The 24122-nt window shown below is 42.0% G+C and overlaps 2 protein-coding genes across 6 annotated transcripts in view; one reads left to right on the forward strand and one right to left on the reverse strand.

The window, feature by feature from the left end:
- Positions 1-60: 60 nt before the first annotated feature.
- On the reverse strand, positions 61-4241 carry METTL18 (methyltransferase 18, RPL3 N3(tau)-histidine). Of its 4 annotated transcripts, none has more exons than XM_028732462.2 (3): positions 3995-4241; positions 3384-3419; positions 61-2057 (listed from the first exon to the last, which is right to left on the reverse strand). In XM_028732462.2, exon 3 carries the CDS (start codon positions 1884-1886, stop codon positions 795-797), a length of 1092 nt encoding a protein of 363 aa, XP_028588295.2. In that variant the 5' UTR covers positions 1887-2057; positions 3384-3419; positions 3995-4241; the 3' UTR covers positions 61-794. The 4 variants fall into 4 exon arrangements, with proteins under 4 accessions (XP_028588295.2, XP_028588293.2, XP_028588294.2 ...); XM_028732460.2 differs by having other exon boundaries at positions 3988-4241; XM_028732461.2 differs by having other exon boundaries at positions 3902-4241.
- Positions 4242-4302: 61 nt separating this feature from the next.
- Positions 4303-24122, forward strand: part of FIRRM (FIGNL1 interacting regulator of recombination and mitosis) — a 35310-nt gene continuing 15490 nt past the window's right edge. The window contains exons 1-15 of one of the 2 annotated variants that reach the window (XM_077928293.1): positions 4303-4514; positions 6768-6808; positions 8058-8146; positions 9026-9130; positions 11705-11845; positions 13456-13618; positions 13921-14005; positions 15471-15609; positions 16392-16472; positions 18262-18326; positions 18895-19043; positions 19934-20063; positions 21785-21971; positions 22882-22964; positions 23497-23548. In XM_077928293.1, the coding sequence (XP_077784419.1) occupies positions 4414-4514; positions 6768-6808; positions 8058-8146; positions 9026-9130; positions 11705-11845; positions 13456-13618; positions 13921-14005; positions 15471-15609; positions 16392-16472; positions 18262-18326; positions 18895-19043; positions 19934-20063; positions 21785-21971; positions 22882-22964; positions 23497-23548 (1611 nt within the window). In that variant the 5' untranslated portion in view covers positions 4303-4413. Of the gene's footprint in view, positions 4515-6767; positions 6809-8057; positions 8147-9025; positions 9131-11704; positions 11846-13455; positions 13619-13920; positions 14006-15470; positions 15610-16391; positions 16473-18261; positions 18327-18894; positions 19044-19933; positions 20064-21784; positions 21972-22881; positions 22965-23496; positions 23549-24122 lie in introns of those variants that run through there. The other variant, XM_077928294.1, reaches the window with a different exon arrangement.

A 24122-nucleotide genomic window follows, 5' to 3' on the forward strand; every position in this document is an offset into this window, starting at 1 on the left:
AAGATGCTCCAACAAAAATTAATTGATATGTATAGACTGATCTCACAAAGTGAATTTAAATAGATATAAAAGAATGCATGTTTAATTATTAAGATACAAGAATACAATCACAACAATAAAGGTATAAAATAAAAATTAGGAAGTCATGCATGGGTAGAGGGAAGACATAGGGTAAAGACAAGAAGTAATAAATGACTAAATGTTGATACATAAGGAAATGAAAAATGTGAATTTACAAGTATAATGTATATGTAATGTTATATAAACAGTTTGTACAATGGTACCTCTGGTTACGTACTTAATTCGTTCCGGAGGTCCGTTCTTAACCTGAAACTGTTCTTAACCTGAAGCACCACTTTAGCTAATGGGGCCTCCTGCTGCTGCACCGCCGCCACACAATTTCTGTTCTCATCCTGAAGCAAAGTTCTTAACCTGAGGTACTATTTCTGGGTTAGCAGAGTCTGTAACCTGAAGCGTATGTAACCTGAAGTGTATGTAACCCGAGGTACCACTGTATATGTATTGAGATATCAATAAATAAACAAAAAAATTGTTGGACCAAGTTCAGTCAACAAAAGAGATCTTGCAGACATCAAGAAAGCATTGTGTATTCTCAAAACTGTTTTTTTTTTTTAAAGAATATGATAATTTCTAGCAAAGACTCTGTAGATGCAGAAGCAATAGGATCAGGGAACAAATTCACAACCATAAATCAAGAAAAATGTTAGCAATTTACTGTAAGAGCTGCATGAAAGCAAAACAACAATAAAGTATTTACTAACACATTGAGCCCGTTAACAGGATTTCTTAAAAACCAGCTCAATAATGAAACGCTTTAGGCCTTTGTCAATAACTTTAACAATTCTAGACTTAAACACATTTTTCTCCTCAATAAATTTTGTAAAAAGGTGGACCCCACCTCCACATCCAAAGTAATGTGCTTTGCTAGCTAAATAAACACACCCATTAATTCTCAGTAATTTTAAAAGTGTTTCATGCAAAGCCTCATAGTAGTCTGGATTATAAATAGTCTCAGAGGTGAGTATGAGATCATATTTTGCTAAAGGCTTACTGCCATTTAATAGAAGATTACTAAACTCTAACCATTCCCCTGAAAAGAATTTGCATTTAGAAAACAAGTCTTGGGTAAAGTCCTTCTTTGGACATTGTTTTAGAGAAAGCTCAGTGTCTTCAACATCATCACCCTGATTAGCACAGTTGACCAATACATTAGGCATGGTTAGTTCTTCAATCACAGTGCTGTTATAGTCCTGAAAATGGACCTGTTCGGCATTTCTTTTTAATGCAACTATTCCCAGCAACCCGGCCCCACAGCCAAGGTCCAAAACCAACTTGTGTGCAAACTGAATTTCAGCTTCTGACAAATAATCCATGAGATCAAAGGTGCACTCCCAGATCTTCAGACCTCCTTCATAGACACCTGTGATTAGGTCAGAATGAGAAGAAACACTTTGTGACACAATGTCTTCCCCAACAGCGTTTTCAGAGGGTGCTGTCTCCACCACAGAAATATTTGCATAGCGTGTACCTGGAAGGAGGGTCCCCACAACTTTGTTTTTAAACAATTTCTGGAAATCTTCAGGGAGATTATGTTCTTTGGCACATTTAAGGCACAACCCTTCTTTAGGCATAATGTTGCTTTTACTCAAAAAGCTGTTGCCTGCCACATTAGCAGGGATTTCTAATAAATCCTCCTGGTTTAATATTGTTTCTTCTGAGGAAACCTCCTTACTCTTTCCTGTAGTGTTCTCTTGCTTGTCCAAAATGACTAAAGACTCCTGTACCAATTCCTGCATTCCATTCCCAACTGCCTCTATTCCGTTTTCTGCTGCACTGTCAATAGAGAAGTTGAACTGAAATGCCATTTTCCTGCAAAGTATGTAAAATTAAGAGTTTATACGCAAAGCATGAAGCGCGAAGACACTCCAAAGGAAGTAGGCTGTGCTGTGCTGATAGGAAGTTTTCCGATCCAGTCTAGTCTTCACTGTGAGATCTTCTACTATGAAGACTCCACTACTTCTTTGAATAAAAGCCTCCTTTAAAAAGAAAAAAGAAATGTATTTGACAGAGTAAAGAGATAATAGCATTTTTTAAAAAAATATTGTTAAGAGTTTTAAAATGTTTTTGCTTTGTTTTTATATTGTGTATCCTGTTTGGTGCACTGGGCTCTCCCAGTGAGGGAGGTCTAAATTAAATTAATAAACAATTACTATATATAAAAATACTACTACTGTTTTTCACAATGTTGAGATGGGATAACTGAGGATGGTTAAAATGTGCCCCAAAGTACCCAACACTGCTCTTTACTGCTCCAGCGGGGAGGAAATTTATGAAGCCCTGTTCAAAGTAAACAAACTATTATGGACAGAATATGTCCTTTTATTTTGTGAGGACAGGTTTGTCCAAACCAACCTCTATCCGATGCCTTTGCTTTCAGAAGTATCACGTTTCAGCTTATGGGGACAGCAAAGAGCAATATTAAGTATGCTGTTAACCCATTTGGCATCAGTTTGTGACCACATTCTCCACCAGCATCTTTAAAACTATGTGAAAGTACTCTTGCATAAACCCCAATTGCAACCCCCGCCCCACAATTTTCCCCGGCTTCTGTTTGTCTAACTTGTTTGTTTCATCAGCGAGGTGGAAAAGAACTGTGAGCAGCTCTTGGTTCCCCTAACACTCCAAGTCTGAGAAGAAATATGTTTGTGGGTTCCGAGAAGTGACAGAACTTCACTCACTTGTTGACCGAGACTCTGCCCAAACCTTTCAAGGTTCAGCCAGATTCTTTGCACCCTCTCCAGGGGCTTCACACCATGTCACCAAAGCCTTCTCTTGCAGGGCTGTGCTCCCAATCCTTTATCTGCAAGGCACCACCTTCTTAATTCCCAGATATGCCCCCTGCATTTCACGGCCTGAGTCAACCTAGAATCCCTATCTGGAAATCCTTTTTCCAAATTCTGAGATTTGGAGTTGATGAGGCTATTATTTCTTGCCAACTGAGGAGTGGTGCGAGTTCGAAACTTGAGCCACCTAAAACGCAGCACCTCTTGACTTTGAACTTAAGGGGGGGGGGGTAGAGGGATGAGTGTAGCTCAGGGGTTTTAGCACATGCTTTGCATGCAGAAGGTCTCAAGTTCAAATCTCAGACATCCCAAGGTGTTAATACTGTTAATACACCTTTGTCTGAAATCCAGGAAAGCCGCTGCAAAAATTGAGATATAGAATAATACGCAAAGCGGATCAATTATCTTCTATATTTCGAAGAGCTTCCATTTTTGAAGCAAATCCATACGTTAGAATTATTATTATGTGAATATGAAATAGACTGTAGATACATGCCATGCAAGTGAAAACGCACTTACATTTATATCTCACACGTCGAAATGACCTGCAGTTTCCTAAGAGGAATAAAGCAGAGGAATAAATGAACAAGTTAATTTGGAGCGTGCCGGAAATGTAAAAATAAATTAATTTAAGGAACCGCAGAAAGAGGAAGTCGATGGTCAAAATGTTAGGATTGTAACATTATTGAAACGTATATAACATTTATATCTCACACGTCGTAATGACCTGCCGTTTCCTAAGAGCATATATTTAAAGCAGAGGAATAAATGAACAAGTTAATTTGGAGTGCGCCGGAAATGTAAAAATAAATAAATTTAAGGAACCGCAGAAAGAGGAGGAAGTCGAGGGTCGAAATAGGACTGTAAAATTAACTGAAATGCACATAAATGAAAATCATAAATACAAAATTATATCTCTATATGGATATAGATATATCTTACAGCCACAGCTGCACCTTATTTAGAAAATGCATACAGTATTCCTCTTTCTAGCGAGCACTTTTCTAGGGAAAGCTCTAAGCAAAGGGCGAAATAACCTTTTCTGGGGCGGGCACAGAAAGCAACCGAAAGGCAAGGACGGGAAACTGAGGCGTTTCAAGGCTTTACGCTGTTCATTTCTCACCCCTCACAATTTTGGCAATTGGAGGCTCGGGTGGGTTTGCCAGTCGTCGTTCACAGCCTGGGCCCAGCAAGTTGGACTTTTATTTTAAAAAGGAAGAGGAAGACTCGCAGCGCCGGGAAAGCGGGCTTTGGGGCGAGGCCTGCCCCGCCGGGATTTCTCCCCTTAACTCCCAGGCGCCTCTTTCCCCGCCGGCCTCGCGTGGCTCCGCTGCCGCCTCAGCTCCTCGCGCGCGCGGCCCTCTCCGCCGTCGTCGTCGTCCCCGCCTTCCTTCCTTCCTTCCTCGCGAGGCCTGACGGGATGCCGGGAAAGGGGCTGGGCCTCATCTTCCAGGGCGCCGGATTCGAGCGGCGCCGTCGCTGCCGCCTGAGGGGAATCTTCGAAGCCGCCGCCTGAGGGGAATCCCAGGCCGCCGCCGCCGCCGCCATCATGTCGCAGGTGGAGCCCGAGACGCCGCCGCTGTCGGAGGTGGAGGGCCGGGCCGAGGAGCTGGGCCTCGGCCAACTCCCCACGGCCTTGCCCCGCCTCATCATATCCTTTCTTGGCGGGGAAGAAGCGGAGAGCGTGTCTCTCTGTTTGTGAAAGAAACCCCCTCATAAACGCCCCTCATCCCACCCACCATAATCTGTGGGGTCCTTCCACTCCTCCTCGTGGCCCGGGACTCCCGTGGGCCTCCTCACCCTTTAAAAATATATATATTTAATGTATTTCTACCCCGCAGTCCCCGTCCACCACCCCACCCCCCCGCGACTCAGGTTAGTAATAATAATAATAATAATAATAATATACTTTCAGTTACAGATAGGTAGCCGTGTTGGTCTGCCATAGTCAAAACAAACAAACAAAAAATTCCTTCCAGTAGCACCTTAAAGACCAACTAAGTTAGTTCTTGGTATGAGCTTTCGTGTGCATGCACACTTCTTCAGATACGAATATAGGTATACGAAAATAGGTATCTGAAGAAGTGTGCATGCACACGAAAGCTCATACCAAGAACTAACTTAGTTGGTCTTTAAGGTGCTACTGGAAGGAATTTTTTTTGTTTTAATAATATACTTTATTATTTATACCCCGCCCACCTGCCATCTGGCTGGGTTTCCCCAGCCGCTCTGGGCGGCTTTCAACAAAATATTAAAATAGAATAGTCTGTTAAACATTAAAAGCTTCCCTAAATGGCTTGAAAACGTAAAGGGGGAGGGGGGGGGGTTGGAAGGCAATCGTTTTAAAAAAATAAATCCAAAATATGACCCCCAAGGAGAATGCTCAGGGTCGCTACCTTTTAAGACACATGTTAGAAATAAGAACAGCTTGAAAACGTAAAGGGGGAGGGGCAAAGGCAATCGCTTCAAAATAATAATTAAAAAAATCCAAAATATTACCCCAAGGAAAATGTTAAGGGTCACTACTGCGTCCTTTCACACCCAACATCGTCCTGGGGCAGCCGGGTTTTGTTACCTTGTGTTTTTTTATATACTACAAAGCTGCCCTGTGTTTTTCAGGATGAAGGGCAGTCTCTCTCCATATCTATATATCCAGATGGGTGGAGTATAAATAATAACTGCTACTACTTTATATCTATATCTAATCTGTATAAATTTAGTTAATAACAGCAACAACTTTTGAGTATAGTGCCATTCTGTACAGTTGGAACGCAATAGGAAACAAAGCCATTGGTGTGCCGTGTGAATTCACCAAGTACCTTTGTTCCCTCGCAGCAGAGGGAAAGTTGATAAAAGACTATAGTTTTGAGCCAGCCTTTTATCTGCCAGCATAAGTACAGTGGTGCCCCGCAAGACGAACGCCTCGCAAGACGGAAAACCCGCTAGACGAAAGGGTTTTCCGTTTTGGAGGCGCTTCGCAAAACGAATTTCCCTATGGGCTTGCTTCGCAAGACGACAGCCCATAGGGAAATCTCCGGGGACCTCTTTTAAATGCTAGCGGTGGGGAGCAAAGCTTTCCCTCCCCCTCCGGCCTTCAGAAGAGGTCCAGGAAGGCTGGCGGGGGCCGAAAGGCTTTGCTCCCCACCGCCAGCATTTTAAAAGCAGTCCGGGATAGCAGGGAAGCGCTTCCCGCTATCCCGGACGGCTTTTGAAGGCAGGAGAGGTCCGCGAAGCCTGGGCGCGCTGATCTCAGCGCGCGCAGGCTTCGGCATGCCGGCAACACTCAGCAAGCAGCGGCAGCGCTGCCGCTGCTTGCGGAGAGGTCCGCGAAGCCTTGGCGGACAGCTTTTGAAGGCAGGCGGGGGGGAGCAAAGACTTTCGCCCCCGCCAGCCTTCAGAAGAGGTCCTGGACCTCTTCTGAAGGAGGGCGGGGGGCAAATGTCTTTGTCCCCCCTGCCTGCCTTCCCAGGAGAGCTTTTAAAGGCAGGCAGGGGGGACAAAGACTTTCGCCCCCCGCCAGCCTTCAGAAGAGGTCCAGGACCTCTTCTGAAGGCTGGCGGGGGGCAAAAGTCTTTGTCCCCCCTGCCTGCCTTCCCAGGGGCTTTTAAATCGCCCCGGACAGCGGAGAAGCCCTCCGCTGTCCCGGGGTTTTTTAAAATGCTGGGGGTGGGAAGAAAAGCCCTTGTCCCACCCCCCAGCCTTCAGAAGAGGTCGGGGGACAGACTGTCCCCGGACCTGGTCTGAAGTCGGTTTCCCTAGGAACGCATTAATTGATTTTCAATGCATTCCTATGGGAAACCGTGCATCGCAAGACGAAAAACTCGCAAGAAGAAAAAACTTGCGGAACGAATTAATTTCGTCTTGCGAGGCACCACTGTATGCAGTTTTTCCTTAGTATTTGTACTCTATGTATCAGACATCTGATAGCTGGACCCAGCGTATCGGTAAGTAAATGCCGTGCAAACTTAAGTTAGATTTACTCAGTGCTTTTTTTCTGGGGTACGTATACCCCTAAACATTTTGTGAATCTTTGTACTTTTGTCCATTTACTGTATTTATTTTCCCCGATTTGCACTATAAAATAGTGATTTTCTTCAGTCAAAAAGAGTACCCCTAAACATTTGTTTTAGAAAAAAAAAGCATTGGATTTACTTCCATGTTTGGTAGTGATTGTACAGGAAATGTCTCCTGCAGACATGAACATGGGATGCGGCCTAGTCACATACCGTATTTTTCGCCTAATAGGACGCACCGGCCCATAGGACGCACCAAGTTTTTTGGGGGGGAAATAAAGGAAAAAAAAATTATCCCCCCCCAGGCGCTTGTGGAGCCGGCAGCGGGGAGAAGTGCTCTTCTCCCCGCCGCCAGCCTTCAGACCAGGTCCGGGGACAGCTGGAAGATGCGCTGCGCCTCCCCACTGTCCCCCGAGCTTGCGGTGCTGGCGGCGGGGAGAAGTACGTGTCTCCCCGCCGTCAGCCTCCAAACCACATCGGGAGACAGCGGGATGCCGGTATTCCGCCTCCCCGCTGTCCCCCGACCTTGTGGGGCTGGCGCTGGGGCTCTCCTGAAGCCTGGAGAGCGAGAGGGGTCGGTGCGCACCTGCATTCGCCCCATATGACGCACACACATTTCCCCTTCATTTTTGGAGGGGAAAAAGTGCGTCATATAGGTCGAAAAATACGGTACACCTTGGTTGGCAAAATGCACTGAAATTGTGCCTCTTGGTTAGTTAGGAGTTTTGCCCCAAGAAAGAAGCCCCACTAATGTTGCATGACACAGTTTTGTTACGTCCTGCTGGGGAGCAGGGTAAGGGACTTGGTTTGGCACCTACAGCTTTTTTCCTAGTTTCCCACCACAATCGTTCTGCACCAGAAACCAGCAGTTATTGCTTGCAGGTGTTCGGAAACTGCTTGATCCTTGGGTCCATCTTTGATACCTTTACTCTCTTTTTACAAGCTATAAAGATCTATGGCTATAGTTTCAGTTCTCACAACGTTGAGTATGTACAGACAAGGCTTTGTGCAAACCAATGCCACAGAATAATGAGAATGGAGTATTATGGTAGTTGATAAAACTAGTGTAACTCTTGAATTTTTGGGAAATTAACAATTTGTTTTAATATTAAATAAATGTGTTTTGTTAATGGGTCTTTTAGTATTATGCGTTTACTTTCTTAATTTTTTTCATTCCCAGGTGTCTTAAGGATCTTGACAGAGCAATTTCTACCCCGCATCAATCTTTCTGAGCTGGAGCAAGCATTTTTCTCTAAAATACTACCAAAGGTATGACACTATTTTGAACCAGCAAGTGTGTGTTAAGAACTGCTGAGTATTCACACTTGCCTACTGTTATTTATATGCTTGAGCTAGTCTTCCAGAAGCATGTCATTTTTTTAAGATACATTTTTTATTTACTTGTTTTAATGGGAGCTTGGCTTGTGTCAGTGAGCACCTTGCTTTGAAGAGCAGCGCTAACAGATAGTAGATTTTACCACTGTTTTTCCCATTTTAGTTGAGAAAATGGGTCTATAAAATGGTTGATAAATGATTTGGCACTTCGGTAACAGTTTAGCATTGGCTTGTTTAAGTTAACAAAAAGGCCTCAATCTGCATTCTGAATTTACCTTAGTTATCTATAAAAATAAACTTCTGAATCTGGGGTTTTTGTTAACTAATGAAGAAAAAGGGTATGATTGCCAGATCCAGAAATTGTTGTACTTCTGGTTTGGACGAAATGTCAAAATAATTACAAAACCTCCATTCTATGGTTATTTATTTAGTCACTGCTCATAGGATGGTGTCAGTATAAACATAATGGATTTTTCAATGCTTCTCTGGGTGGCTAGATTATGGAAAAAGAAGAATTAACCAAGATTGAAAATATGCTCAGTTATCTCAGAAGATTTGCAAGGCATTGTGAATTTGGATATTTCCAGGGTTGTCTGTTATCTCTTTAAATGGAGGTTCTGTATTTGACTGCCATGGCTAATCACACTGTACTCCCAGATTTCTTCTTGTACTTCCTAAAAGCCATCAAAGTTAATAATAACCATCCCAACATATGACAATACTGTGCAATTTGGTTGCATTTTATATTTAGAACACCAATACTGGGTTTTCTGTAGATATTATTTTAATTGAAGTCTATTTTTTTCCTAACAGACAGTACAATTATTTGATCTTTTGATATATGAATTATCCCACCAAGCCACAAGTGTAACAAGCCACAATGCAGAGTTACGTGAAACATTAAGAAACCATCTGCAGGTAAATCTACTGGAATTAGAACTAACAGCAGGAATGATACCTATTATATATATATATTCCACATTGTTGGCAGTATTTTGGGAGGGAGTATACCAGCATATGCATGGTAAATCATTTGAGGATTTGTGAGCATATGTTTGATTCTATCGTACAAAGGTTGAACTTGATGCTACAACTGGTTCAGGTTTGTTGGAGATCCCTAGAGCATGGTCAGATTTCAGTTTATGGGATCAGTTCCAGTTGTTGTGGCCCAAGGATGTCAGCAGCACCTGCAACAGTGAGACTCCCAAGCGTCTTGATCCCTGCCCATCATGTCTGGTAAAATCCAGTAGGAGGGGATTGGCTGGATGGGTCCAGGGAGTGATTAATGTCTCACTATGAGAGGGAGTTAGCAGTGGTGGATCCCTCCTGAATCCAGAGGTTTTAGGAAACTACCCTTCAGTCCCCAATATCCCCTTCCTGGGCAAGGTGATTGAGAGGGTGGTGGCCAGCCACCTGCAAGTATGCCTGGAGGAAGCAGATTATCTAGATCCATTGCAGTCTGGTTTCAGACCTGATTTTGGCACTGAAATATCCTTGGTTGCTGTGATTGCTTACCTTAACCTCTCAATGACTTTTGCCCCCATTGACCCTGGTGTCCTGGAGTGATTCAAGAGGGTAGGAGTTGGAGGTACTGTATTTCATTGATTCAGCTGCTACCTGCAGAGTCACTATCAGAAAGCAGTACTAGGAGATTGTTGCGAGGTCCATGGCTTTGGGGCTGCGGGGTCCCTTAAGGGTCTCTGTTGTCTCCTATGCTATTTAACGTTTATATGAAACCACTAGCAGCTGTCATCTGGGGATTTGCAACTTGGTACCATCAGTATACTGATGGCAGATAGCTCTCTCTCTCTCCATTCCATTGGAATCAGGAGAGGCTGTGAAGACTGGTGTCTGGAAGCAGTGATGGACTGGATATGAGCCAATATACTGAGGCTGAATTCTGATAAGACAGAGGTACTGTGGGGTGGTGTTACCCAGGTCCAGGAATTAGGTGTAAGACCTGCTCTGGAAAGGGTTGCACTCCACTGAAAGAATATGTTTGTAGTTTTGGAATATCCTTGGATTCCAACTTGTTAGTCTAGTCCCAAGTGACTTCTGTGGCTGGAAGTGCTTATGCCCAGCTTAGGCAGATTTGTCAGCAATGACCGTGTCTGAACCAGGATAGCTCGACTTCAGTTATCCATGCCCTGATGACCTCCCACCTGGAATACTGTAATGGAGCTGCGGTTAAAGACGATTTGGAGGCTGCAGCTAGTGCACAATGTGGCTGCTAGACTTTTAAATGGAGCCTAATAGAAACATGTGCCACTGTTCCTGAAAGTACTGCACAGGCTGCCTGTGAGCTATTAGGCCCATTTCAGGGTATTAAGACAAAGCCCTGAGTAGCTTGGGACCTGAATACCTCCCCCATTATCAACCATCTTGGACCCTACAACCAGCAGGTAAGACCTTGTTGGTGGTGCCACAGCAGGGGGCTGCCTCCGGCATTGGCAGAGCCTTCTCTGTTGTGGTTCTGTTTTTGGATTGCCCTCACTGTTGCCTCTCTCCCTCATTATTGACTTTCAGGAGAAATTTAAAAGCATTCTACTGCTGTCACAATTGCCATGTAGAGGAAGAGGAGTGTCCGTGGTGAAATGAAACCAACAAGCAGGGGTGGACACAGTGTGACTTGCCTCCCCTCCCCTCCATCTCTTTGGATTTGTGGCAGCAATAGTACAGTGGTACCTCGGTTTACGAACTTAATCCGTTCAGGAAGTCCATTCTTAAACCAAACCGTTCTTAAACCGAGGTGTGCTTTCCCTAATGAGGCCTCCTGCCACCGGTGCCCTTCCACCATTCGGATTCCGTTCTTAGATCGAGGTAAAAAGGTAAAGGTTAAGGACCCCTGACAGTTAAGTCCAGTCGCGAACGATTCTGGGGTTGCAGTGGTCATCTCGCTTTACAGGCCAAGGGAGCCGGCGTTTGTCCACAGACAGTTTTTCTGGGTCATATGGCCAGCATAACTAAGCCGCTTCTGGCACAATGGAACACCGAAACCAGAGCAGCACACGGAAACGCCATTTACCTTCCTGCCAGAGCGGTACCTATTTATCTACTTGCACCTTTTGGGGTGCTTTTGAACTGCTAGCTTAGCAGGAGCTGGGACCAAGCAATGGGAGCTCACCCTGTCACAGGGATTTGAACTGCCCACCTCCTGATCAGCAAGCCCAAGAGGCTCAGTGGTTTAGACCACAGGGCCACCCGCGTCTCAAATCAAGACACTATTTCTGATTTTGCGGCATTTGTAAACCAAATCGTTCTTAAACTGGACTGTTCTTAAACCGAGGTACCACTGTATTAAGGCAGGCTGCAATGCCATAGCCACTTCATTGCTGAGCTTAAGCCAGGCCAGTTTTTCAAACATTTTGAAAAGCTGGTTGCAGTGGCCGGAAAGAAGCCAGTTTTGGCATCTTTAATACTTCTGATTTGTGTTGAATTGTTGTTTATATAACCTCCATTGATGCTTACAGTAATAATATTTTTGTCGTACAGACTTTGGTGCATGTGTTGGAAGCATTAACAGGGTCTGTGCGCCACATCTGTACTGTACAGGATGTTGTGCCCTTGGAACACGTCTACAGTCTTCCCTCTTCCATTCTTCATGTAATCAAGAACACATTTGTACACTGCAAGGTTGGTGAACTTCATAGTTAGTACTATTAATTAAATTTCTATACCGCTCTTCATCTGAAGATCACAGGGTGGTTTACAATATAAATAGTTCAATAAGTATGTAATATTTGTAATTTAACTATCACACTCTGCCAAAACTTGGTTCAGAAAGATCTGAAAAATTGGGAAAAGGCAAATCATTCATTATTAGGAAGAATTAACATAATAAAAATGAACATACCTTCCCATCATCCTATTTCTATTACAAAACCTGCTTATCTCTAGATTGAATTCAGTTATAAAAAAGAATGGCAAAAGGTAAGTTTATAGGGAAAGACAAAAAACCCAAAGTAGCCAGAAAAGTTGGAAAAGTAGATAAAAATAATGAAGGGGGTTGGGTATTTCTTAAATAAGTCAATATTTTGATGATGCAGCACAATTAGTATTGTTAATGCAATGGGACAAGCCGAAGGAGAGCTATAACAGGCCAACACAGGAATATTTTGTCAAAACCGATATTAGAAGCCTACTATCGGTAAGTGGAAGCGACAGAAATATTGTGTGTCTCACATAACAGAAACATAGAATTGTAGAGTTGGAAAGGACCATGTAGGATCATGTAGTTCAACCCCCTGCAATGCAGGAATATGCAGCTGTCCTATATGGGGATCGAACCCGCAACCTTGACATTGTCAGCACCACACTATAACCAACTGAGTTAATAGATATTTGCTTGGAAACATGAGACCAATACAAACAGATTTTATCACATAAAACCTGACAATTGGCCTCTACATTAGACGAGGGAAGATTTAATTTGAAAGGACAACTAGGTAATTTTCAATTTTGGAAAGATAAATTGGAGTCCTTTCAAGATTGAGACTGAACAAGTGAAGCCTAAATTAGAGCTCGATACTCCGTTTCTAGTATCTGCAAATCTGAACCTTCTTAAATAGGCCTTTCCAATGCTTGCTTTTTCTCTTTTGCTTGTTCTGTAAGTATGAAGTCGAGTCCTGTCACCTGTTCAAGCTTGGCAAGTCTGCGAACTAGATTTGGGGAGCTGCCTGCTTCCCAAAATGTTTGCCCTGCCTTCTGCCACCAGGTTGAGGAGCCATAACCTAACCTGATAGCCTTGTGCTCCCAATGGAAAACAACCCTTTAGATAACTGCCAACTGTATTCTCACAGGGTATCACAAGGATATTAGAGAATTAGTAACTTGGTGCAAACAATTCCCCAGTGTTTGTTTCTATTGAAATTGATACTGATAAAGCCTGAATACAGTTTTGTTCAATAAATACTATCCTGATATGCACTCATACTTTTTAAGGATAATTTTCAGAGGGGAAAACCTCTGGTATTAGTATGCTGCAGGGAAAAAAACCCCCAAAATGTATATTATGCCATAGTAATACATTTGTTTGCCTGTAAGGTGTCACAAGAAACTTTGTTGTTTTATCTGGGATAAATTCTGGAGTACATCTTGTATAGCATGTAGTGAGATCTTGTATTTAGTGCTTAGCAGCTATGGATAATATGAATAGAGAAATGATCTGGGTCGTGAATTAATTACTTCCACCACTGATCTATGCTATGTGTTCGCTTTCTCTCCGTTTTTTTATTTTGCTACAGAATAGTGAGTCGTTGTACAGTGAGTGTCTCCACTTGTTTTCAGATTTACTCCAGTCTCTGTTTAAGGCGGCCTATGCTTTGCAAAAGCAGTTTATGGAACTGCTTGAGATGGTATCCGTGAACTCTTGTGCTGCTGAAGACAGTATAGCGATTATAGCATCAGGTGTGTATGCAAACCATGCACTTTAAAGCAGACCACTCTCCCAAATGTATAAACTCCTAGCACGTACCTGTTCCCTTCTGTTAAAATTGGTGTTCCTCATCAGTCCAGGATGATCCGCTTCTCAAATTCAGGGCTAAATGTGAGATGAAGGCAATTAAAAGTGCAGCTATCACTTAACTACTGTTGTGAACATAGGGAAATGGTGGTCTTTGTTGTATTGAATGATCTTCATTGTATTGAACGGTTCGCTATGTTATATGCTGAACTTACCTTGCATTTACTTTTTGTCCTTTGCTCTACAGCTGTTCATACTTTGCTGGAGATCTGTTCTGCTATTTCCAGCATAGATCATGCACTTCATGCAAACACATGGAAGTTCATAATCAGGTATGTTTTTATTAATGTTATCTGTTATATAATCTAAATAGATTATATGAGCGCTGCATCAAATTGTGATATTGAAAAATCTGTATCTAATTTAGTTTGTTAGACATAATATGGACTCAGATTTGGACTGACACCAGCTCCTCCATTGTGCAGAATGCTCTGCGGAAATAGAACCAATAGGTCAGAATGGATCAATATAATAAAAATGAATTTTTAGTTTGAAATTAGTTAAAAGGTACATGATCGCACTAAATGGCTATTAAGCCCCAAAATATCTCATTTACAGTCTACACTGAGACCATGGCTTTAAAATCTGAGAAGGAATGAATCATTTAGATTTAAATACTTAATTAAAAAATACGTCAGAGTTCTGGGCCATTGCATTGCTTGAATGCAGTGGTGAGATGGGTAAGGGAAAACAAGCTAAGCTTGAATCATAGCAAGGTGGAGTCACCGTGGGCGAGTAGTTCCCATGTTTGAGAAATTAGTGAATTGCCTACCCTGGATGGGGTTGCACTCCCCCTGCAAAGGAGCAGGTTTGCAGTCAGGGGTTGTTTCCGGATCCAGCTCTGTCACTGGTGGCTCAGGTAGCCTCGGTGGCTGGAAGTGCCTCTTAACAACTACAGTTGGTTTGACAGCTACAGCCATTCTTGGAGTGGTAAAGCCTTGCCATGGTATTTCATGGTACTGGTGTGGGGCTTCCCTTGCTCTTGAGCTGGAAGCTGCAGTTAGTACAGAATGCTGCAGCACGATTGCTGACAGGAGTGAAACCTGTTAGTATGTAACACCTGGGCTCAGATGTCTGCGCTGGTTGCTGATTTGCTGTTGGGCCAAGTATATACAGTCATACCTCGGGTTGCGAATGCTGCGGGCTGTGTGTTTTCAGGTTACTGTATTGACCGCGCTGAACCTGGAAGTACCAGAACGGGTTACTTCTGGGTTTTGGCGCATGCTCAGAAGCACAAAATGGCGTCATGCGCATGTGCAAAAGTGCCAAATCGCGTCACACATGCACAGATGCGGCACTGCGGGTTGCGAACGCTGCGGGTTGCGAACGTGCCTCCCTCACGGATCACGTTTGCAACCTAAGGTATGACTGTAAAGCCCTTAACAACTTGGGACAAGTTTACCTGTGAAGATTGCACCTGTTTACCTGTGGAGTTGCCACGTGTTATCCATTCCCCATTTGTAACTTCTAACAGGAGTCCTTTCAACAGAAGTAGGGCCCGCCACTGTGCCAGCCAGCCACAACCTCCTCCACAGCACTCCATTTCCATTTCTGATTTCCCCCCAACGGATTCTCAACATTCTTGGCTACTGATTTAGGGGTGGGGCTGCCCCTTTTGTTGACTCTGTTTCAGTTGGTACTCACCATCTGAGTTAATGAGAGTGACTGGGGTGTGTGTGTGATGGTTCTAATAGCCTGTTGACAATTTGAGAATTGTCGCACCTTTGTCTCTTGCAGGCAAAGTCTCAAGCACAAATCTCTGATAAAGAACAGCTTGAAGCATTCCGATATACTCAGTGGCCTTTGTGAGGATATCCTGTTTTCTTTCCAGTCTTGTTTGCAGCTGGCTGAGCAGATGAAGCGGTCTGGAACAGAGGTGAATATGACTTTTAGGCATATTGGCCTTGGGATGAAGTTGACTTCCATAGTATTGTGGTTAAAGTTGCAAGGACGTGAACTTCTGAGAGCTTTAGACAGGCCACAAGCGTAGGTTATGTTTGGGCAGCACTCAAACTATTTAGAACCATAGAATCCTAGCTTTCCTTTTGACCACTTTTTAGTAAATGGCGGGGATGGACAAAAACCTCTTCAGACATCTCTATCTCAGGAGTTAAGGAACACTTGCTCCCCTAATGGTGAGCATCATGTAGACTGTCACTTTAATGGGCCACGCACAGCTTGTTGCTGTTCTCCAGTGCACTAATTTATCCTGAGCTTGATGAGAAAATTTGATAGTCATAGCTGGGGGGATTCCTGGATGGAAGCCAATTGTGTCGAGTAAGCACTGGTATAGGATCTGTTGTGCAGGCCTGAAAATGGAAGGCGAGTAAAACATCAAAAAGCCAAATTAACTGTTTTTCAGAATTCCCAAGGACACGTCTCAATTTATGCATGCAGCTAAAATAAATTTATTGGCAATTGTACCATAGCTTCTATGTATAAACAGGTTTCCCCGCCTCTCTCTTGAGTATGTTGAACTTCCATTACAGTATGTGCATAGGCCAGGGAATAAAATAGCCAGAATGTTACCTCACTGGACTGGCCTTTCAGTGCTGGGGAGGGGGATAGGGCAGGGAGGTGAGGCATTTCTGGTATAAGTTTTCTAAAACACTGTTGAATGCTGTCCATTTGAGATCTGATTTCTTCCCTTTCAAATAGGAGAGCATTGATTGCAAGTTGTTCCAAAGGACAGTCAAGCTGTGTAGATTCTTGGCCAATTCCCTGGTGCACTACACCAAGGTGAGAGATAGAAACTGGGTTCACTCTGATGCAAAATATATGTTTGACTTAAATATGCCTTAATTGCTTTGCTATAAAATATTCTGTCTAACTTGGAAAATGTGGTAGCATATATAAAAAGTAATTGACAATATTCCATCCGTATTCATCAGAATCATTACTTGTCATGTAGGGCTTAATTTGTGGTTAAATTTGTGCTGTCTATATACTACATTCAACATTGTTAACTACAGACTCTACTTGGCCATGAAGTTTGTGCTCAAAGCTGTGTCTAAATAAGGATACCTTTCCAGTTTGTCATATCTGTCCTCTTTGTATTGTACAAATTGCACAACTCTTCAAGTCTGCAGTTATAGAAGTCTCTTTCTAATAAGTCAGTGAACATCTTCCTTTTTCACCCCTACGTCCTTTGTGTCAATTTGCAAATGCTTTGAGAAGAACATCACTTGACGTAGAGAATCACAAATGGTGTTTTTCCCAGAGGGAATTTAGATTTGCTACCCATTTTTTATTGTAGGTACTTGTACTGTTCCCATGTTTTGTAACAGCCCTTGTACCACAGACAAATAAAATGGTTCACTAACGATATCTGAACCAAATTTCCTTAGGTTGTGTTTCCTCCTTAGATGCATCTGCTGGAAGAGCAGATTGTTTTTGGTGTTTTGCAGAAAGTTTTAGCATTTATCTGAAATGTTTTAGGAATTTATTTGGTTCTTAAATCACAAGTATTTGCTGTGATTGCATTCTCCATCTGTAGTTGTTAAGAGTTTAATTAAGTCAGCATAGTATTTTTGTGTTATATTCCATGCTATGCTTCCTTTTTTCCTGAATAAATGTTTTGTTTTGTTTAAGGTTATCTGTTTTGCCCTGGGTTTAGTAACTTTAACCTGACCCACCCTACTTAGAAGAGTGGATAAAATTTGATTTTAAACTTCGTAAAACAGAGTTTTAATTCTTAAATTAATTTATTTTGATTTTTTAATTAAAGCAAACATCTCTTTTAAAAACGTATTAACTTAAAAGGAGATCTGTATTTCATACAAACACATTAGTCCACACTAGTGTCTTAAAGCTGAGCAATGAGACTGAATTAAAGGCTGCTTTTCCAGGTAAAAAACAACCAAAAGAGGGGTACTGTATATCACTTCTGGGGTTAAGCACAACAGTGCATCCTATAAATGTCCATTCAGAAGTAAATCCAATTGAATTCAAAAGTGTTTACACCCCAAAAGTGAGTACAGAATTGTAGCCTATACAGTAACAGTAAGTCTTGTACTATTGTGTATTATCATTTGAACAAAGTTCCACTCTGCTTAGAGGGACTTCCAGATGTGTATAGATAGGTTTGTAGCTTTACAGCACATTCCTATACTCAAAAGTAATGTGTGTCTCAGATTGTAGCCTTTTATTTCAAGTAAGTTGTCTTGCTTAGTATCCTTGCATGTGCATACAGAGCCAAATATATATATATTATAGTATAAAATATACATGAGCTGCAGGGGTAAAAAAATTGAATTTTGCTCCTAGATTGTTTAAAGGCTGTACTTACTTGCAAGAATTGTATGTAAAGTGCAGCTAAAAAGGATATTTAACAAATTGCAACATTAATTCCACAAAAGGTCTGAACCTACAATAAAGATACAGATAAAATTACTAAAGTATAATAATATATTATCTCATTTATCTAGAATGATGCAAAGTTTCAGCTTATACAAGGGAATAAAAGGCAGTGGAGATATAATTATATATCATTAAATTTTAAAAGTATTTTAAATGGTTGGCTTTACAGGAGTTCACTCCATTCCTGGCAGATTCCTGCTGTCAGCTACATCAGACATACCTTCAAATATACAGGTAAGCGGTACCCGATAATTAATTTGATTTATTATTATTTTTTTTGCAACCTTCCATTATGTCATTAGTGTTTTCTGTGCCTGAGCTTGGAAGTAATTTGAAAGCTGCCTTCCTGGTATGGCAGTTTGCAAACAGTGGGTTCCAAAATCATGATGACTGAAGACTGATGTCCTGGCATGTATCTGCAACAGCCCCATTTCCTTCTGTATCAAGGTATGTGCCACACAGTGTCACATAGAATCGTAGTGTTGGAAGGGACCCGAGGGTCATCTAGTCCAAGCCCCTGCGATACAGGAATCTCAGCTAAAGCATCCATGACAGATGGCCATCCAACCTCTGCTTTAAAACCTCAAGGAAGGAGAGTCCACCACCTCGGACCTAAGGGATGCTGTTCCCACTGTTGAACAGCTCTTAAATGAATGTCACTCCAATACAATATGAACATAATTAAAGTGTGCCTTGTCTTGGCTCCAAGAGTTTCTGTATTCTATTGAGCCTTAGGAATCCATGTTTAGTGCTCTTCAGAGTACAAGTGATACATGAGGCATTTTGTATTCTTTCCTGACAGCAAATTTCCTCCAAGTCTTTATGCTCCAGCGATTTCTAAGCCTCATCAGGATGAAATAGCCAGGGAATTCCTCGTGACGCTGGACTCTCTCATACCCCACCTGCTCTCTTTTAGGCCTTTCCTAGAAGTGGCGTTAAGTAAAATTTCAGGTAAGTTTAAAGGCCCTGACGATGTTAGTACTGCATTCTCCTTGCAGCAGAGAACTGGGTGGAGGATTCTGATGGGCCCTGCAAGCCAGGCATTTCTTCCCATTAGTCGGCTGCAAGAATAATAAAATTCCACTGTGGCAATACTATATACCAATTTGTTTTGAAAATGTACAATCAGACCAAAGTTACTTATTGGTAACTCAGCTTTTTTTCAGGTCATAAACATTATTATTATTACCATCATCGTCATCATTATATTCATTTCATGACTTTAGAATATTCTTACCATTCTGATTTTTAAAGCTAATCTTTCTTTTTCATGTGTAGAATTTTGTATTCTTATTAAAGGCTTAATTTCTCTTAGTAACATTTTTTTTTGTTTAGTTATAAGCCAGGTGCCCCACAATACTTGTTTGGCACTTGTAAGAGATTGATCTTTTAGTGTGGCAGCACTCACTTCGGAACTCCCTGCCTGTTAACATCAGGCAGCTGCCTTCACTGTATTCTTCTTTGGCACCTGATGAAGACATTTTTGTTTTGGCAAACCTTTCCAAACATGTGCAGTCTTCCATATGTTAGAATTCATTTTAGCTTATTGTTGGTTTTCATTCGTTTTGAACAGTTGTTTTTAACTATTTTTACTGATGATGTTATTGTTTAATGCTTTTTGCAAGCTGCTTTGAGGTTTTGTTACAATCAAGCAGTATATAAGCAATATATAAAGTTAAATAAATAAAATAGATAAAAATTACAAAGACAAATGAGTTTTAAGTACATGGTTGTAGATTTCTAGATTTATTCAGACATGAGAGCGCCATATACATGTAAGCTTGCTTTAAAAGTTTTAACTTAAAAAAGGTTTTTTCTTTTTAAAAAAATTATGACTACAGATCTCTCTCCTGAGCTGCATTTTCCACAATGTCATCTTCTGCTTTCTGTAATGGACAAGTTGCCATCCCAGCCCCAAGATGTGCAGGCTCTTTGGAACACTGGAAGTCAGTTACCAGAGGAGATTCCCAGGTAATTCATTGCTGCTGTAGTAGATTTATATTAATGGGTAAGCGTTTTTGTGATTAGCATACTTGATGTTGCCAAGCTGCATCCCCAGGTTGTTTTGAACATGTTTTATAAAAAGATGTGTTGTATTGAATGAAGGGTTTAGTGAAGGTCAGCATGATTAATTCTAAATACAGTGGTGCCTCGCAAGACGAAAAGAATCCGTTCCGCGATTCTCTCTCTCTCTTTTTTTAAGGATATTTATTAAAGTTTCAAAAGTTATACACAAAGAAAAACAATAATACAAACAAAACACAAACAAAACAAGTATACTTTCCCTCCCTTATTTTCTTATAACTTACTTCCCCAACCTCCTCGTACCTCCCCTTTCTGTATTCCAAGTTCTAATTCATTAGTTCAGCAAATCCTCTCCCTTAATTTCTGTTTAATTTTTACCTTTCTTTTCTTTTTACTTAATCATTACAGCTGAAAACCCCTTAGTTTCTAAGATCCACATCCTTCTAACATTCAGTAATTTTGCAATGTTTCCTGAGATAGTATTTAAATTTCTTCCTATCTTCTTCCGCCGTCTCTCTTCCCTGGTCACGGATTCTGCCGGTCATTTCTGCCAGTCCCATATAGTCTATCACCTTCATCTGCCATTCTTCCACGGTGGGTAGATCTTGTGTCTTCCAATACTTTGCAATAAGTATTCTTGCTGCTGTTGTAGCATACATAAAGAATGTTCTATCCTTCTTTGACACCAATTGGCCGACCATACCCAGGAGAAAAGCCTCTGGTTTCTTCAAGAAGGTATACTTAAATACCTTTTTCATTTCATTATATATCATTTCCCAGAAAGCCTTAATCCTTGGGCATGTCCACCAAAGGTGAAAGAATGTACCTTCAGTCTCTTTACATTTCCAGCATTTATTATCAGACAAGTGGTAAATTTTTGCAAGCTTGACTGGGGTCATGTACCACGCGATTCTCTTCGTCTTGCGGTTTTTTTCGTCTTGCGAAGCAAGCCCATTAGCGGCTTAGCAGATTAGCACTATTAGCGGCTTAGCGGGCTTAGTGGATCAGCTGATAAGCGGCTTAGTGGATCAGCTGATTAGCGGCTTAGCGGATCAGCTGTTAAGCGGCTTAGCGGATCAGCTGATAAGCGGCTTAGCGATCAGCTGTTAAGCGACTTAGTGGATCAGCTGATAAGCGGCTTAGCGGATCAGCTGTTTAGCGGCTTAGCGGATCAGCTGATAAGTGGCTTAGCGGATCAGCTGATAAGCGGCTTAGCGGATCAGCTGATAAGCGGCTTAGCGGCTTGGGGAAAAGGGGGGGGGGAGGAAAAAAACCCTGCAGGAGCTCGCAAGACATTTTCGTCTTGCGAAGCAAGCCCATAGGAAATTCGTTTTGCAAAGCACCTCCAAAACGGAAAACCCTTTTGTCTAGCGGGTTTTCCGTCTTGCGAGGCATTCGTCTTGCGGGGCACCACTGTATAATTTCCTCAGTAATGTCAGTTGACTGTACAAAGATTCTGGATAGCTCTTGCTAGATTTAAGATGCTTATTTCTGTTTCATTGATTGTAGACTTTTGCAGCATCTGGAAATCTAGCAGCATAAAATCCACCCAGCACAATTTAGGGCTGCACTGTCTCTATATTATTCGTTTTAGTGATGCATGTTGGATTGCTGCAAAGAGTTAGCCTTAGGTAGGAGTAATCCTGATGTTCTCCATTTCTCTGCAGAGTCTCCTTGTTTGCAGCCCTCTTCCTCAGTCTTCAGCAGTGTCCTGGAGAGCTTTTTCTTCCTGTTAGTTTGCCAGCAGCAATGGGGACAGGGCAAGCTGAGGATCTCGTCACCTTTTACCACTATGTCTGTGTCCATTTGTGTGCCTTTATCACATCCCTCTCGGTTTCGCATTTCCATCTACTGGTAAGGAGAAGTATTGTACGACAAGCCCCATCTGCTGACTTGAAGCCCCTGGTGGATTTCCAATATAAGTCATTCTTCTCCACTGCATATCTTACCATATAAAATCTTAAGATGACCTCGGTTTATGTAGCTGCCACAGACTAGCTACAGAGGATCAGTCCAGGGTGGTCTTCTCCTGCCTTTCCGTCTTTGCTGCCACTGCCATGGAGTGGGGGAGAAAGTCTCCCTTTGTCCATTCATTCTTCCACACCACCGCCTTAAGAGTCTCTACCCTGGAAATAAGAGAAAGAGGGGTTTGTCCTCCCCACTTCTGGAAGTTCGAGCTGTGCGAAGGGGTGTGTTGGTGGTTGCACAGGGAGTGGGAAGGGAGTTTGTTGAGGGGCAAAGGAAGTGGGGAGGAGAGTTGGCAAGGGGCAAAGGCAACTATCTGTAAACAAACAAGAAACGTCCATAAAAATGGCGAATGTACTTTCTTTCCAAAATACGTTTTATCTTAAACAATTGTAAGCACGGTAACGTTACGATTGATTTTGACAGCTCGATGACTAAGCTCTTTAGCAACGAAACGTCTTGATTACCAGAAACACGTTCGAGCACTGAACTACTGGTATATTTTACTGCGTTTTCAGTTGTTTAAGATAAAACCTATTTTGGAAAGAAACTACTTTTGCCATTTTTATGGATGCTTATTGTTTATTTACAGATAGTTGCCTTGGTGATCTTATCTTGAGACAGTGGGCAGGTATAAAATGGAGCTGGTAGACAGCTGCCCTGGACACAGAACTGACCTTTGCCTCCATGGACAGTTTTGTTTGTTCTTGTTAGTTGGTGGGATGACAATAAACAGCAGCCGTAACTTTTTTCTAAGCAACTTTTTTGCCTGTGTATACGTGTATCTGTTTTCTTTCAGGAATGTTCCCTGCTGGAGGCTGTACTTGGTTCTAACACAATCACTGCTCTCCTGGCTATGGATGTTTGGTGCTTCCTTGCCCGGTAAGAAAAAGGATATCCTGAAACACAGGCAGCTGTAACCTAAACTGCTAAGTTTTCCCATATTTATTTATTTTCGATACCACTTTATATTTTTAATAAAAATCTCAAAGCGGTTTACAGCATATTAAATCAATAAAACAACAGCCGGGCGATGTTCCTCCAGCCTCATGAGGAGCCTCTTCAGTAGGGCTGCGTGAATCTGTGCCCCGCCCCCTAGGCCAGGTGGAAAGGGCCTTGCGGGGAGCGGCCTGCACACTCACACCTTCATCAAAAGGACAAGGGGAAAAAATTATTAAATACAGATACCACTTTTTCTTCAAGAAAGGTAGAGTGTCATACTTGGCATTTTTCTCTCCTCACAGTAAACTTGTTAAGCTGAGAGAGAATGACTTGCAAGAGCTATGCTAATAGGTGCCATGACTAAACAGGGATTTGAACGCAGGCCTTCCCAGTTCAAGATCAACACAGACTAGCACCCCAAGGAGAGACCTGCTGCCTCACTTGTTCATCTTGCTCTTTTTCCTTCTCCCAGGTATGGAAGAGCGGACCTGTGTGCTCATCATGCATTTATAATAGCACATTTGGTAAGCAGAACGTGGTTTGTTTATAAGCAGAGGTATTTGAGCAGAGCAGAAAATGTAACATAGTCAAAATGCAGTGAAGTTAGGGGGTGATTATATAGTCTCTCTCTCTCTCTCTCTCTCTCTCTTTCTTTCTTTCTTTCTTTCTTTCTTTCTTTCTTTCGCCAGCTTGATTCTCTCATTATATATTTTGAAAAAACTCCACCCCATTTCTTCAGCCAAACATGAATTCCAAGGAAATATACATACAAAATTAATTATCAACACTATTTTAAAATAAACATTAGCACAATAAAATCTGGGAATCATGTCATATCCAATCATTTTAAACAAGCCTAAATATGTTCATGGTGCTTTCTTCAGGAGATGTTTGGTTGTTCAGCTTTGCTTCATTTTGATAGGCATTTTTCTCTAGGTCTGATTACCTATTTCGGGGGATTAATTTTTTATTTATTTTTACCTTCCTCTTTAGTATGTGGCTTGGCTCATTTGTTTGAGCTATCTGGATGGTTTTAACAAACAAATGCTGGCCTTGATAGGCCACTCTAACATGGAGCCACTTTGATTAATTCCTAAT

The sequence above is a fragment of the Podarcis muralis genome, chromosome 5, assembly GCF_964188315.1.
Source record: "Podarcis muralis chromosome 5, rPodMur119.hap1.1, whole genome shotgun sequence".
Taxonomy (NCBI): domain Eukaryota; kingdom Metazoa; phylum Chordata; class Lepidosauria; order Squamata; family Lacertidae; genus Podarcis; species Podarcis muralis.